Raw genomic sequence first — 16,881 nt, 5'->3', positions numbered from 1 at the left:
CTTTGGAGAGAAAGCATGCCGAGATACACGGTGCATGTCCGAGGGGAATGGCTGGCAGTGCCGTGCCTAAGCTGCACGAACACGATCGGGTGGCTGGGAAAGGAAGCTGTGAGACGGTACATGAAAAACAAACCCGACAATGGGGGATTTGCCTCGGTGGAAGAAGTAAAATTTTACATTCGAAGGTGCAAGGGACTTGGCTTGCTGGATCTTGATGATACAGTGGAAGATGCTCTAGAGGACAATGAATTTGTTGAAGTTGGTAAGCAAAACCTTAAGCAACGTATCGCAGAGTGACCACATTGGCATCTGAGTCAGCAAACTGTCATTTAGCTTATCTAAAATTGCGTCTGAGATGGTGTCTATGATTTTTATGGAAAAATACCAAATGTACCCTTAGTTTTTAAGTATAGAACTATATAAGGTGTAGAAGCTACAGGATTCTATATACATCATTTGCATATGATATCACATATGCTATATGATTGTATGGGATATGGAGCATGTGTCCAAGGGTTGGGCGGCTCTTTTGCCTTTAGAGTGCCTTAAATAAACTACATAGTCCCTTGTTATTTTCCTAGAAGCATAGAAATACATTTGGGGCTGATAACTGCAAATTAGACTTCTTACTGGTGTGTATTGCAATGAATAACAAATTCATTTATATGTAGAATACAATTTAATCCTCTTCATGTTTATTTGCATATTTTTTCTAGTTATAGAAGGAGATATAATGTCTCCAGATTTCATACCATCTCAGCCAGAAGGAGTTCATTTGTATCCTTTTTTGAGCATTTTGTGAACTTTTTTATAATTCTAGATTTATAATTTCCTAGATTTCCTTGTTCTTTTAGCATTCCTTCATTCTTAAAACACATTGCCAGCTGTAATCGAATGGTCACTACCTGTGAAATCCTGTCTGCCCTTCATTTTCCTTTACAGAACTTTCAGATACAGCAAATACCGAGAACCAGAACAGGTAGGAATCGCCAGTGACTTTACAACTCGGTAACAAATCCTGCTATCCACCGGAACGTGCTGAGAGTTCAGCCACTGCAGCATTCATGAGAGCAGGGGCTGTTAGATTGGCTGGGTCTAGGAATCTAAATTATAATGTGGTTATTATGGTTTTTTTATCGAGTTCCTGTCTTATGAATGAGCATGAGTGAGCCTCCTGTCATTGCTGAGTTTTGACTGTTTTTTTTCTTTCTTCTGATTATTAAGCAACTTTCTAAGTATACGTATCCCAAACTAAAAGGTGGTTCTTTGGTGTAGCATATTTCTTTAGATGGCAACAGCTTAACAACGGAGGACTTGGTCAATTTAGGAAAGGGACTCTACAAGATAAAGGTAAAGATCCTGAACAAATGTGGCTAAAAATTACGTGTTTCTCTTTCTACAATTAAACTTAAATAATGATAGATAAACTTATATTTATATTGTAGCTCACACCTGAAGCTGAAGCTAAAGTCAAACAATCACGAGAAGTGATTGAAAGGATTGTAAAGGAACAGACGGGTAAATATTTTTACCTCAAACTATTAATTGTTTAGAAAACTTTATCGGGTTCCCTCCTTAACCAGCAGAGTACGTTTCTTGCAGTTGTTTATGGAATCACCACAGGGTTTGGGAAGTTTGCCAGGACTGTCATCCCAAACAGTAAGCTGAGGTAAGTTGTGTGTGCGGCTTTCTCTGTCCTTTCTTTTCAGGAAAGGAAGAGGAGGGAGCAGTTTGGCCCTGTACATTTATACTCTGTGGTTAGATGAGAGGGCTGCCTCAGTATTTCCCTTTGCTTGTGCAAAATAAAACCTGACAAGACTTACTTGGGTTTTTACATATATTTTTTTTCCATAGGGAGCTTCAAGTGAACTTGGTTCGTTCGCATTCTGCAGGTAATAAGAAATCGCTTGGTGTTTTCCCTTTTCTGCCACTGTTGGTAGTGGGTTAGTAACCGAGAGGGTTACTGTTTCAGGTGTGGGGAAACCTTTGAGCCCAGAGAGATCTCGCATGCTGTTGGCGCTGAGGATCAATGTCCTAGCAAAAGGATACAGTGGAATATCCCTAGAAACGCTCCAGCAAGTTATTGAAGCATTTAATGGTAAAGAGATGTTTAAAGAAAATCCCCCTTTCCCTTTTTTTTTTTCCTTTTAACTGTTTTGTTAAAGGGTGTAGCTCAATGGATCGAGCTATGGATGTTGGTCTTTTGACTTGGTAGTTGTGAGAGATCAGGACCAAAGCTCAGCTGTGACCGGTCCTGTAGATGATCACGGCTAGAGACTGTTCCTCTGTTGAAGAACACGGGGTGTGAGCAGAAGTGTCAGGAAGGGCTGAGAGAAATGGATGCAACACGTAGAAGTTTGGGAAATGAGCCTCTGAGAGGTCAAGTAATTAGTTCAAGACTAAGCTTGACTGAGAGCATGACTCTGACTCTGGGCAAGCCCTTCTACGAAGGCTCAAGTCTCTAACTTTTGTCCTGTTGCATGTGCCACCATCTTTTGGGATGCCAGGATTTTTGGGTGGGGCTATTACCACGTAGACAGCTGCACGTGTTGGTGTTTGTCAAGCAGATGTGCTTGAGCAGCACTTGTTTTTGTGAGTAGACCCCCTGAGACCTACACGAGTGTTCATAAGCAAGGGCTGCAAGGCAGCCGCGCAGAAGCACACGGCTGGTCAGCAGCTCACATGGCCACGACTGTCAAAGCAGTTATAGCTGGGCTGCCTTGCCGGACGCTGCGGCAGGGAAACCAAAGGGGCGGCTGTGCTGTTCATTAGCTGATGTCCATTAACAGTCCCTCTGGTGAGGCATGCCAGTGTGGCTGGGACGAGCAAAGAGCACCTTCTCTCTCTGTGCAGTGCTGCCCTCTGTTGCACCCTCCTCCTTCTCCTCCCACAGCGGGTGAAGGAGCTGCAATTCAGTGTTTAACCCTGCAAAAGAAACAGACTGGTCCCTTCCCTGCTTTTTCCGCAGTTCCCTGGGCTCCGTTTCTTCATTTCCACACGTTCAGGGCTCAGAGGGCTGGGGTGGGGTGAAGAAGGCTCAAAGGTGATTTGTAGGAGTTACCCAATGTTTAGTTGAGTGAGAAATGAAGAGGTAGCTTTGTCCACACTGAGTGGTCACCCTGTGATGGAGCGCTGAGAGGAGTGATATTCTACCTGCCTGGCTGTAGATGCTATCACCCTGGGCTGTGGTCCCCCCACTCCTAAACTAAAGGCAGAGCTAAATGCAGAAGGAAGTTGATTTCTTTATAAACTGCAGCTAGCCTGCGAGCAGGGGCAAATCCCAGTCTGCAACAAGAGTAGTCCTGTTGGCGCCATTGACCATGACTGCAGGATGTTACTGTGACCACTCTCATGTGCTGGCTTCTCTGTTTTCCAAGGCATGTATCGAGGGGAAGCTCTAACAGGAGTCGGTTTTGTTTTCTTTCTAGCGTCCTGCCTTCCTTATATCCCTGAGAAAGGGACAGTTGGAGCCAGCGGAGACTTGGCCCCCCTCTCTCATCTTGCTCTGGGATTAATTGGAGAGGGAAAGATGTGGTCCCCAAAGAGTGGCTGGGCTGATGCTAAATATGTAAGACTCATGCAGCTGATTGCTTTTTTTTCTGCTTCCTGGCTCATTTGCCAAATTGCATGTAGCTTTGAGAGAAGGAGAGCCTTTGCTCAGATTAATAACAGGTAAAAGTCCCTGGATTTTTTGTACCAGTTTGAACGGGGATTAGGTTGCCTTTAGCAACTCATCCTCTACCTTGAGGAAGGTGGATCCATGAGAATGGAATAACTCACCCACATGTCACTGGAGCAGATATGAATATGCAGCATGTTATTAAGTCCTAAAGAAATATCATGCCATAGTATTGCAATACAAGATACTGCAGTGACATCAGTTAGGACCCGGAGAGAGGGGCAGGATGTGATATCAGCTTTGAAAGAACTGTTCTTACGTCTTCAGCTCCCTAAACATCAACACTGTTCCAACAAACCCAAGATCACCTCTCAAATTCAAAACTTCAAATGCTGAGAGTAACCGGAGATTTATTGGAGGCAGGAACTTATCAGTAGAATTTCTACTGATTTTATAATGGCTTTAAGTGAATACACAGGTTTGGACATTTCATTTTTGATAGATGAACTAGCGTTACAGGGAACCTTTACAGCATCATCCTTTACAAGATGGAAGCTTTACAATGGAATTAATTTTTAATTAATTATTATTCTGTCACTAATACATTAGCAGATTGATCTAGTGTTGAATATCTCCAAGTCTGGCCCCTCCGGAGTCTTTCATAGTAGTTTGTTCTGCTAAACCTATCACTCCTATCCACGAATATTTGAACACCAGATTTATTAATGGATTGATAGCTGTACCATCACTGTCGGCTGGAGAAGTACTGAGAACTACACAGGGAGAGGAGTAGGGAAGAAGCAGGCCAGTGTGTCATGGACCTTCGGGACCAGAAGTTACAGTTGTACACCTCTGAGATGTGTTACCTCTTCAGTTGGAAAGGTTGAGAGGACTCTAATCAGAATCAAGGTTATACCTTTCCTCCACTTCCCACAAGAACGATTGCCCTATGGAATAGACATGTACAGAATAAACTGAGTAGGACTCTCCCTGTCATTGGAGATTTTCTGTAGAAAGAGCTAGGAAATCATATATGAAGGAATAGTTTATGCCAAGGCAAACCTGCTATGAGGCAAGGCGTAGGCAGAACTACCTTCCCAAGATGTTTCCAGCCTTCTCTCCTATTACTCTCTCCCATCAGCTAATACATGGTAGATGTTAACGGGCTGTGACAGTATCTCACTTCAGTGCTCCTACTACCTTCTTTAACTGGCACTGGGAAATTAGGTGCTAGTTTGGAAGCCCAAAAATGCTGTCCTTTATTTAGCCCAGAAAAAAAAAAAAAAGTTTGTGATATAAAGCTCTTTTTCTCCCTTCACTTAAGGAATTTGTTAATATTTTTATTTATAGAAACATTTAAGATTTAAAAATTTTTGTGGTTGAATTACCAAAAAACATTTTTTATTAATTACCTTGTCATTAAACTCCTTCACAGGTCCTGGAAGCCCATGGTCTGAGACCAATTACCTTGAAACCAAAAGAGGTAATAAAGTATAATGATGCCAGCTGATGAAAAACAAGTGTGGTCAATCACTAGTTGCTTTATACTTAACAATCTAAGCCTGAAATGAATTAACAGTCATTTTAAATCAAGCTCCAGAATTATATTAATGACATATTGTCAGGAGCGGGATTCACCTCTCCCAGTGCCACCCTACTTGACTTGAAATGTCAGACCCAAGCTTGATGTTTAGATTGGCTCTGTGGTCAGTGGAAAGAGATGGGCATCTTCAGAAAACACTTTACATCATCCTGAAACAGCTGTCTAAGAAGCCCTCTCAAGGTACCTATCTGCCCTTTGACCATAACAGGAGCTCAGATGACTGACTTGAACCAGATATCTGACTTCTAGATCTTTAAAACTAGGTGAGATGAATCTCACTCCATGTATCAAAGTTTACATGGGAACACAACAGATTTGAGGGCTGTGGAGCTCTCCAATAAGGGGCCTCAGTAGCTGTAAAACAGCACCAGGAGCAAGAAGCCAAATCCAGTGTCTCCTAAAGGCAAATGGAAGGCTCCCATGGGCCTTCATGTTTGTTTAGAACAAATATGAAGCTAGTTTTAACTGAACTCAACAAATCTTTTAAAGCAGTTATAAATCCTAATGCTGTTTTAATTCTCCACTTCCTTATTGTGATTGGTTTTTGCATCCCCCATGCTCATAACTTCTTTGGTTTAACTAATAAATTAAGAAGAAATTAATAAAAATAGCATTCCACTTCCAAAGAACTGGAAAAGAATACAGATTTCCTGTACTTTTCTTGCTTAAGCTTGAAATAACATGAAATAAACTTCTTGCTTGGAACTACTGGAGCTCCAAGGGTGTCTATAACGACTTAGCAGGTGTCTAAACAGGTGTCTATAACGACCATTGACCATTTTTGTAGCAAAGATGCCCAGTCAAGCTGTGCATTTTATGATTTCAGGATGATCCAGGAAGCTGAGCAAAGGTCTTTAACTCATTCATCTGAGGAGAATTATCACAGAGATGGGGAATTATCACAGTGTGTGGAATAGCTGCAATGAATTTGCTTAACATCTGCTTTCTCTTTGAAGGGTCTGGCTCTCATCAATGGGACACAAATGATCACCTCGCTGGGATGCGAAGCAGTTGAAAGAGCCGGTGCTATTGCTAGACAAGCTGACATAATCGCTGCCCTTACACTTGAAGTCTTGAAGGGTACAACAAGGGCCTTTGACACTGGTGGGTACTGGGCCTTTCCTGTCTGTTTGCTTAACAGCCATTGACAAGAGAAGCAAAACCTAACAGTCTAACTTGTTTTACTAGATATCCATGCAGTGCGCCCACATCGAGGGCAGGCTGAAGTGGCATTTCGATTCAGGTCCCTTCTAGATTCTGACCACCATCCATCAGAAATAGCAGGTGAACAATCTCAACCTTCACCCTTTCAGGTTACGCAGATCCGTCTGGGTCTTTCAGCAGTAGCCCATATGCTTTTGTGGGTTTTTTCCCTCCCTTGTTCCTTCTAGAGAGCCATAGATTCTGTGACCGAGTTCAGGACGCGTACACAATGCGCTGCTGCCCTCAGGTAAAAACTGACTTTATTTCCTTTCGTAGCACTAGATAAATGATGATGAAGTTCCCACATCAGAAGTACTGTCAACTATGCACTGTCTGACTCCATTAGAGGAAGAAATGGTTTTATTTTGCTTCTCCCTCACTTCAGAGTTAGTATTAATGGAGACATGTAATTCATTGATCCCATGCACACACCCATCAGGCAGCGTCTAACAAAGCTGTGTTCAGATCTGAAAGAGGCCAAGTGTCAGAAGCAGGGGGAAGGTGCTGGTTTCTACTCTTGCAGGCTTTGTAGAGCATTTATTCTGCATTGATGCTAAGACCATGAACTGGGGAAAGGTGTTTCCAGAAGCAGCCAGTGTGATAGGTTGTTCATCTACCTGTAGTATCTGTAACGTACTGGAAGAACTCGACCCCGTGAGTTTTAACATGAGCAAAGCTATTAAATCAGTGGAATTAATGAAAGTTAATTAATGAGAGGTTTTTTTCTGTGGGGGCTTTGTAAGGTTACTTCTCTTCTAATAACACTTCTGCCACTGAATAAGTATCTTATCTTTCATTTAGAGTAAGCCAACCCAAACAAGTGAAGAATGATATATTCAGATTACCTTTTTAGCAATACTGTCATAATAATATAAATACGGTCTTTTGGGTGTCTAGTATGGGCAGTATCCCATAGTGATGCTCCTGATTTTAAGAGCAAATACAAGATCACTGATGTAGAGACTGGGATGATGGGAAAGAGGGTGCCTGCAGCTCAGTCAGCATCCTGAAAATGAACTAAGTGTAGACACTAAGCTCAGGTGCTAATGTCTTTTGTTCTAGGTCCACGGAGTTGTAAATGATACAATTGCTTTTGTGAAGGACATCATGACAACTGAAATCAATAGTGCCACGGACAACCCTGTATCTTTTTGATGACTTTATTTCTATGCAAAGTTTTGCTTGGCCTTTTTTATCCTTTTTCTTCTATATAATTATTTGCATAGGAGGCAAAAAAGTCGTAACTGGCTTCAGTCAATAACTACCATTGGTTGCAACAGTAACCTCTCTTCTCCATGTCTGCATTGGTGCATGCAAGTGTGTGTCTGGGCAAGGAAACCACGTGCGCATGCAGTTTAGCGCATGTTAAATGTTTCCTAGATGAGATTCTATATGCTTATATTGAATATGTAGGTAGATGGGACTTGGCAACCAAATGGATGTAGACAGATGGTGGCTTGTCGTATGAAACATCTGTTGGTGCAGCATGAGTGAAACCTGCGCTATAGAGCAAGATTTGCACTGTCAGGGAAGGCAGACAAAACGCGTGTGGCTGGTAAGCCTCATCATGGCTCAGCCTGGTAAACTCTGTGCACAGTTCTTGCATTGGTGCTGAGCCAGGCTAGATTCCCCTCAGCAGTATAATGATGCTATACGTAACATCACATCCATAGCCGATAAGCATTACTGCTTGTAGCATGCCTAAAAATCTATCTGCCATGGAGAGAATCTACCAAGGAACTGAGAAACTATGCTAGGATCCGAACACATGTGGTTTTTTGCACCCCTCCCCACCCCCGATCAAAGTCCTCATTTTATGTAGTCTGTTTGAAAAAAACAGAACTGAGATTGAGTCTTCATTTTCTGAAAAGTGAACATGCAGGTGTAATATACTGTGCTTGCAAATAGAAGCCTATTAGCACAAACATTCCTTCAGTTAAGATATTCTGATTGCTGACAGATATCTGTCATGTAAACTGTGTTTCATTCATGTTTGTGCCTTAAATTCTCCTTAAAGATGGTGTTTGCTGAAAGAGCAGAGACAATTTCTGGAGGAAACTTTCATGGTGAATATCCTGCAAAGGTAATTAAGCATTTGGAGAAAAAAAAAAAAAAAAAAAGTAGTTTCTGTTTTGGTTTTTTTGTTTGTTTGTTTCTGTCATCTGGTTTAATGAGATCTTCTTTTATAGGCTCTAGACTATTTGGCAATTGGTGTGCACGAACTCGCTGCAATTAGTGAAAGAAGAATTGAGAGGCTCTGCAACCCCTCACTCAGCGAACTGCCTGCATTTTTAGTCACTGAAGGAGGTCTGAACTCTGGCTTCATGATTGCACACTGCACAGCAGCTGCCCTGGGTGAGTGCTTGAGCAATATAATCGAGAGGGCAAGCTAGAAAGACCAATTTATATCGAGGCAGTTGTAATTTGATAGTAGGCATGGATGTCTTCCACCTCTTCTCCATGTGCTTTGTGCTGTTTGGGTGCAAAGTTTGAGCGCTGAGTGCAGCTGCAATTATTTCAGCTCGGGATTCTTTATTCTGAGCTGATCCATGGGCATGCTTAGCACTCTGAGCATGCAAACCCTTAGGTGGACTTTGGTGAGCATGCTTGCCCGCTTGCATCTTTATGGGATTGGCAGGGAGCACTCTAATTTAGTCACCAACACAAGAGCTCCGGTTGAAATCAGTGACAGCTCTGTACCCAGGAGCTTGCAAATCAGCTCAGATAGGGCTGTAATTAACAGCAAACACTGCAGGCAACAAACGTACACGTGTCCGAGCCACTCTGCTGAACCTAGAACCTCTGGTTGAATAGTTATGGTCTGTAAGCAGGGGATACCTCTATTCCTCACTTCTCACTAGCACAGCGACACCACTTGTCTCAAAGCTGGACCTGATACCCGTAGTACTCAGTGTCTCCATTTGATGGCCAGATCCGTACGTCAATATCAGACTCCACAGTCCTCAGGAGACTGGAGTTCCCAGGTCTGGTTATCAGAGGAGCACACTAAAAATAAGCATTAGTACATTTTTCCTCTAGTACTCATGACTAAGGCAACAAGAAGCCTGCTGGTCGCTGGGCTATTACAGTTCATAGCTTCAGGAAAGCACGAGCCAACATAATCATGCTATGAGTAGAGGGTAAATTATAAGAGATGCAAACAGACAAAGGAACAGAGGATGTCAGATAAATGTGTAGATAAACATCCTGCAGAAAAAAAAGTCAATGAACTAAATCAATGTAATAAAGGAACCCTGCCTAGATGCCATTTTGGGAATGGGGCTGGAAAAGGAGCTGAAGCGCTCAGCCCCTTGTTTGAAGGCTGGAAACTTTTCCTTTTGGCTGGGCAGAGTTTAGGATGGCTCCAGGCCTTAGTTGTTGCTTGGCTTCAGGTTTCACAGCATACTTCTGCAATCTGGAGCAAGAGATTCTAGGGTGTTTGTGGTCTCTGCTGCGGGGAATGAAAATTACAGCCCTGCCTTCTAACTCATCGCTGCGCTGACAACAGGAATCCATGGTTTAAAACCATCTTTCCCTGGTCAAAATAGCCAGGAATTTATCTAAAAGTGATGTTTGAAGGCTGGAAACTTTTCCTTTTGGCTGGGCAGAGTTTAGGATGGCTCCAGGCCTTAGTTGTTGCTTGGCTTCAGGTTTCACAGCATACTTCTGCAATCTGGAGCAAGAGATTGGTGGGTGTTTGTGGTCTCTGCTGCGGGGAATGAAAATTACAGCCCTGCCTTCTCATCGCTGCGCTGACAACAGGAATCCATGGTTTAAAACCATCTTTCCCTGGTCAAAATACAGGAATTTATATCTAAAAGTGACGTTTGAGCTCTTTTCCTTTTTTTTTTTTTAAAACCAAGATATTACTAATATTTTTAAAGTCACTCTGCCAGTTTCTAAAAAAGTGACCTTTGAGCCCTTTTCCTTTTTTTTTTTTTAAAACCAAGATATTACTAATATTTTTAAAGTCACTCTGCCAGTTTCTAAGGTGTTTGTGTACAAACTAATGTTCACTCCCAGGGTTAATAGATAAAGCTGCAAAAAATTTGCAGATGTTTCGCAATGCCACTGGATGTGTCTCTCCCTTCCTCTCTGGTAGCACCGTGCCTGCCAGGCCAAACTGTTCGCAGTAGCCACACGCGGCCTCTCTGGGACCTGCTGTTGCCTGCCTGAACGTGCCAGCTGGGCTCTGGCCCTGGACTGTGTCACTCCAGCATATTTGCAATTGGTGTCACCACCTCGCTGTTGCTCTTGTTGCTTTTCTGAAGCCCCTAATTTGGCGAGGGCATTACGCAGCATCCTGCTGGGCTTCAGAAAGAAAAGGTCTGTGTGCAGCCAGAGCACTGTGAATGCAGACTTCATTTCTTCTCTTCTAAAGAGCAATTCTCAACCCCAAATTGTCGTTGGATGGTGCCTACAGCCCTTCCTGCAGCCAAATTCCCCTCGCTTTTGGGTGCAGTTCAAGAGACTTACTCCAAGTCTTGCACCTGGCTTTCAAAGCCGCAGCGCCCCTGCCCTCAGGGGTGTGCGTGCCTGGAGGAGGGACGTGGGCAGCCTGGTAGCGAGGCGAGGAGGGTGGGAGAGGATTTGTACCGTGCTCCTGCAGCATCTTCCTGGAGCAAGTTCTGCAAGTGCCTCAGCTCCAATGAGAAGAGACCAGATGCTGATCTCTAGCTCTCTTGAAACCAGGGTAGGGGCAGTATCTGTGACCGAAAACAGAGGGAACCAATGCTCTTTACAAAGAGTTGCCTTGAAGTAACAGGCAAGGCCAGGCTTGTATTTCAGTTATGCTGTTCGCTCTTTTTCTTCAGTTTCCATCAGGCCTTTGAGCCAGAGCAACCCAACCCCGGAGATGGGGGAGGAGTGAGCAGTCTTTCTATATTTGGTTAATATTTGCATCTGAAGACTGATATTGGTTGCTGTTTTCAGAGGCAATGGTAGTTTTCAAGGTGTTTATTACAAATTACTCAGTCCAGGTGAAACATCGATGCGTTCTCAAAAGAGTAGCGATAGTTGGACCTGAGGTGGTGGACAGGCTCTTTGCTCCAGGTTGGCCATTGTTTCTGTTGTCTCGTGCCCATTCTGTCCTACATTCATTGCGCTGGATTTTTGCAGTTTCTGAGAACAAAGCCTTGTGCCACCCCTCTTCTGTGGATTCTCTCTCAACCAGTGCTGCTACGGAGGATCATGTGTCCATGGGAGGATGGGCTGCAAGAAAAGCTTTGAGAGTTATTGAACACGTGGAACAAGGTAAAATTAGAATGCTGATTTCCAGACAGACCTTATGTATGTAACCAGGTGAAGATATTAGTGCCATTCTTTTTAGACATATTTTAAGAAAAAAGAGTTAATGCAGCTGAAAGAACAGTCTAAAAATATTATATTAAGTACATACAAGCATTTGGATCTTTCTAACAGAAATGAGGTAAATCCAGCACTAAGTGTTTCTTGTGAAACAAAACTGCTTACTGCAGGACACTCAGCAAAACTTTCCTCTCTTGCTTACAAGGACAGATTGCTCTCCTGCTTTTTATGTATGTATTTGGCAGATGGTGTTCTTAGATATAGACGTCAGCTGTTAGTGGAAAAGCAGAGTAATACACAGCACACAAATACTGAACTTGCCCACTTAAGTTTATACATTTGAATGCTCTGAAGAGTTAGTTTTATAGAAATACATTTTTCGTGTGCAGAGAAATGAGTTTGAGAAACTCTGTATTTCAACAATGTGTTGAGAAACAGTGTGTCCTAGATCCAGTTGGTTTTCCCAATTCCTTGGGCAGATTGGCTCGTGAAAATGAGGAACTAATGCCAATAATAATCAGGTGTGAGGTGGGCAGATACGGTGCAAACTTCTCCAGACAGAAGACTGTCTTCCAAAGCTCTGTAATTTTAGTGGTGCTTTCACGTGGGCTCTTGCAAGCTTCATAGGCAGAACTTTCTTTTATAGCTCAGGCCCCTTCCTTCTTCTCAGTCCTAAAGAAGTTTTCTGATTTATAGTGCCCATTACTTTGGGTATTCAAGATGACCTGGAGGAGATTTTTATGGATTTAAGACTGTGATAACTAGGAGTTCCGGGCACACTGAAAAGTCTGTATGGCAGACGACCTAAAATCTGCTTGCTAAAATGCTGGATACTACCCTCAGCACCATCCATAAAACAATCCTGCTGCTGGGCTGCCTCTCTGGGGTGTGTGCATCCACTGGTCTCTTCACTTTACCTGAAACCATATCACGTTAGGCAGAACAAACACCAAGGATAGCTTTATAAGGGAAACCTTGCCTTGAGCTGCCGAAAATCCCTTTTGCTGTTTTGATTTCCTAGTTCTGGCTATTGAGCTGCTCGCGGCCTGCCAGGGCATTGAATTCCTACGCCCTCTGAGAACGACAACCCCATTGGAGAAGGTCTACGACCTTGTGCGTTCCGTTGTGAGGTAAGATCAGATGGGTAACCTCTGGGGGAGGCATTTGTCTGGAGAACTGGCTGCCAGCGGTGGTGGTTAATGTTTGGCCAATGTTCACAATGTGTCTTGTTACAGGCCTTGGATGAAGGATCGCTTCATGGCCCCAGACATTGAAGCAGCTCACAGGCTGCTTGTGGAGCAGAAGGCAAGTGTTGACTTCGGGCATGCCGTGGGACTGTCTCGAGGAGCACGCTGCAGCTCTGATCTGGAAATACCCTCCGTGCGTTTGTGGGCTGGCCTCACGAAAAGCACTCCTCTGCCTGGCGTGAACCCACCAGATTTTCTGAGATTTGGTTTTCCTTAGTTTTAATGGGATAGGTTTACAAATCAATTCCTAAAGTTGCCCTGTGTAATAAATAGCTTACATTATGAATTCTGGCAGGGGTTTCACAGACATAGAGGTCCAGCTTTGAATCATTTGAGGGCAGGGTCCTATACCCCCACAGATCTCCAGAGAAATCAGTGGTCTCTCCAGACGGTGTTCCTCATTCCTGGGGCAGTGAGTGCTCCCCAGCCTTGAGGACCTTGGGCATGGTGGACCACTGAAAGCAATAAGGGGATGTGGATGAGGGAACAGCAGTGGCAAAATGTGTTAACCTGAGCCAAGTGTTTGTACAGCTATGTTGATCCATCTATTTTATTTGTTTGTAAAATATAAGTAACAGAAGAATCGCAGAGAGTAAGCAAATGGGAGAAGAAAATCCCAGTCCATCTTCTGTAAGGCTGCCCTGCAGCCCTTACAGGAGGAGAGACAAAGGAGACTGTATAACATTTTCCTTTTCTGCCTTAAATCCCAGCCGCCATCCCTTCCCTTTTTCTTTGTCCATGCCAGCTGCCATTTTGCTCCCCCAGCCCCTTGTGACCAAGTGATTTTGTAGCAAGTGACAGCGATCCTCTCCCAACTGTTGCACACAGACCATTAACGTGGGGACAAGACAAGATGCAATATTTTTGCCTTGAATCCTTTCACCTTGTACCCCCGGAGCTGTATCTTTTCCTACCGCCTGTCAACTCCATCCACATGCTCTTCTCTAAACCTCTGGCTGTCTCTCTGGTTCTGTTGATCGCATACAGCTTATCTATGTAGGTCTGTAATTCTCACTTCCATCCCAGCAACTCTTCCATGGGGTTTTCTGAACTTGTGTGTTGATGTCTGACCTGACCTCTTGTTTTGGTTCTGACTCTGCTGTTTAACTTTCTCATTTTGCAGGTGTGGGAAGTGGCTAAACCTTACATTGAAAAGTACAGGAGGGAACACATCCCTGAATCGAGACCCGTTTCACCAACAGCCTTCTCCCTGGGATCGCTGGAAATGAATACAGGTGTTGGTCATGGCCGTGGGCATCAGTATGAACTTTAAGAGTTGCGGTCCTCTGGAACAGAGCAGATCCTTTCCAGGAACTTGCCTAAGGGTGGCCGTTCTACTAGAAATCAACATGGTTTATCCAAGTGGTTTATCCAAAGGACCTGTCTATCTCAGGAGCACCTACAGATAGTAGAGAAATGGATCACTGCTTTCCTCACATGTGAAAGACAGCTTGTCACGATAGTCTGGTTTTGGCTGAATTTCCTGAGCTTCCCAACACAAAACATTGACTCCTGCTGAAACTAGTGGATGTTTTATACAGGGCCTCCTATATTTGTTTTGTCAGCTCTTCACTTGTTTTCTCTTCATCTGTGTCAATGATACTGAACAGCTTAGGTTTGATATTCTCACTTTTTTTTTTCCTTTGGGTAGCTGCTGTGGTCCCCTTCATTCTACTACAAAGCAAAATTATCTTTACACTTAATTCTCCTCTCTTTTGCAGATCATATGTGAGGCACAGGTTCTTGTATAACAAGAGCATTTTTAGAGCAGGTGCTTCACAAATCTGAAAATCTGTGTGCATAAAAATGTGCTATGGAGATCACTGCTCCAGAACAAATATATTGTATTCTGGTGATGGACTACACTTAATGCAGTTTTCTAAGAGCTATGGGCTTACACCTGCAATAAATAAACTGAGGCTTCACATACAGCTGTAGCAATCTCTTTTCCTGTCATGTGTGATGATGAAAATGTAAAGCAAAAGCTTAGTTTAGAAATAAGGAGGACAGGTGGAACAGGGGCCAGGAAAGGGGGAGGAGGAGGAGATGTAGGAGTGGTGGATATAAACCAGCGCAAGATCTACACTCCCATGGCTTACCAGGCATCTGCCTGGCTGCCGAGGGCCCCATTCCCACAGAGCAACTTGTGTTGTAGCGCGCTCAGTGTTACAACACTGATGTCTGGCACAGACTTTATTTTGCAAGGGAGGAGTCAGGACTTAGACTTCACGTCACGGTGCAGTGATGACATATAAAGGCTGGTTAACAACCACCAGCCTTGGCACTACTGGCCTGATACCCACAGCTGCAGGGGGTTCAGCATGGGCTAGAAATCTTCCCAGGCTATTGGCTATGCTGCAAGGGGCAGCCAAAGTGCTAGTGTGGGGCTACCCTCGTGCGTCTGAGACCTGCTGTGTTAAATGTGCCCTGAGGAGAGGACTCATGCCTGTTGGCAAGCTGGCAGGGAGACACCTAACCTAGCCAGAAGACCTGGGGACTAGGGTACCCACCCATGGTGCGTGAGCTCCCAGTTCAGCTCCTTCCTTCTGTGCCTGATTTGCAGCACCTCCAGCCTCCAACTCTCCCTCATGTGCCAAGTAAGTCCCTACCCTTTCAGTTTGAGGCTCTTTGTAGCAGGTGTATCTCAATCTCCCCCTGAAGCTGTTCCATTTTGTATAAAATCAAGTATTAATTAAAATCAAGTGTGAGAACAAACAGCCAGGCTTGTATCTTCTGGGGTCAACCATTTTCCTTCAGCCTCATGTTATGGCTAAACAATATGGTTCCTTCAGTAGCAAAGCTGGCAGAAGTTCCTGCCCACCATGCTGTTACCTACGTCCTGCTCCCAGCTGCTGCGGGAGCCAGCACGGTGAATGTCATTGCTGAAGTGAGCCACGTTAAAAACAAGCAAACAAAATCTTCCTACATTTCAGTGTGGTGTGCCTTCCCTGGCAAGGACCACTTAGCTGGCCATCAGGAACCACTTAAGCCAGCTGCGCCACTGAATTATAACCACATCCTCTAACTGCAAACCTGCCACTAATTATAGCCCTGGAGCATACTCCTAAATGGCTACTGTTATTTGGCCAAGCTGGTTGGGCAAGCACGTGGTTTGACATTCCTATCGGAGCTCATTTGTGAGAGCAGAATCCCCTCACGTCAGTAGTTTCAGGCCATGAATGCCTGTTCCTATCCAGCAAGAGAATATTTGAGGTTTTCCTTATGCAATCTTAGGCACTTCAGAGAGGAGGTGCTGGGCATTGCTTCCCATTCACCTCTGCTTTTGGCTGCCTAGGACCAAGGGACCACCAGCACACGCTGCAGCATGGTGGTCTCAGCTTCACACCGTGCCTACACTAAGCCGAAAGGCACTGCGCTGGCCGCACGCTGCATTTCAGAAATGCCTACGCTCGTACCCTGACAGCTTTCCCCAGTGGCCTGCATAAACATTATTTATGAGTGCTGTCTTGGGCAGAACGGACCATGTGATTGCATACTTCAGATGTTCTTCCAAGCTCTATAAAAACAAAGGTCTACACCCACATCTGGTGCAACATCTGCTTGCAGGAAAACACGTCTAGTGGCAGGAATGCCATTAAACTGTTTTTAAAAACTGATTTAGTTGGCTAGTCTGGCTCATGAACAAAGCATGAACAAAGATACTCTATGGGGTGGCTTACATATTTTGGATGTTAACAGATGTGCCCAAGGCTCAGGGAGATCAGAAGGTCATAATAAAGCTCATACATGTTTGTGATGGCTTTCAAATATTTGTTAATCAGAATGAGACTGTTGCCCTTCCTCAGGGGTCTGGTTCACTAAAGCACTCTGCTCCATACCACAGGTTATGTCACCTGCTTATATCAATAATTATTTTCGATGCTAAGTTCTTCATGCTTGTC

General features: G+C 44.0%; 1 protein-coding gene across 1 annotated transcript; it reads left to right on the top strand.

Moving 5' to 3' along the window:
• On the top strand, window positions 1-12,866 carry HAL (histidine ammonia-lyase). The gene is made up of 18 exons (XM_009286758.2): window positions 1-262; window positions 717-777; window positions 952-979; window positions 1,276-1,350; window positions 1,446-1,518; window positions 1,603-1,669; window positions 1,855-1,892; window positions 1,973-2,098; window positions 3,429-3,568; window positions 5,055-5,102; window positions 6,179-6,326; window positions 6,411-6,506; window positions 6,614-6,672; window positions 7,488-7,568; window positions 8,443-8,508; window positions 8,615-8,780; window positions 11,544-11,678; window positions 12,754-12,866. Exons 1-18 carry the CDS (start codon window positions 16-18, stop codon window positions 12,864-12,866), a joined length of 1,767 nt encoding a protein of 588 aa, XP_009285033.1. The 5' UTR covers window positions 1-15.
• The last annotated feature ends 4,015 nt before the right edge of the window (window positions 12,867-16,881 follow it).

Source organism: Aptenodytes forsteri, unplaced genomic scaffold (assembly GCF_000699145.1).
Source record: "Aptenodytes forsteri isolate BGI_AS27 unplaced genomic scaffold, ASM69914v1 Scaffold360, whole genome shotgun sequence".
In the NCBI taxonomy this organism is placed as follows: Eukaryota; Metazoa; Chordata; class Aves; order Sphenisciformes; family Spheniscidae; genus Aptenodytes; species Aptenodytes forsteri.
This window is presented reverse-complemented; position numbering and strand designations above follow the sequence as displayed.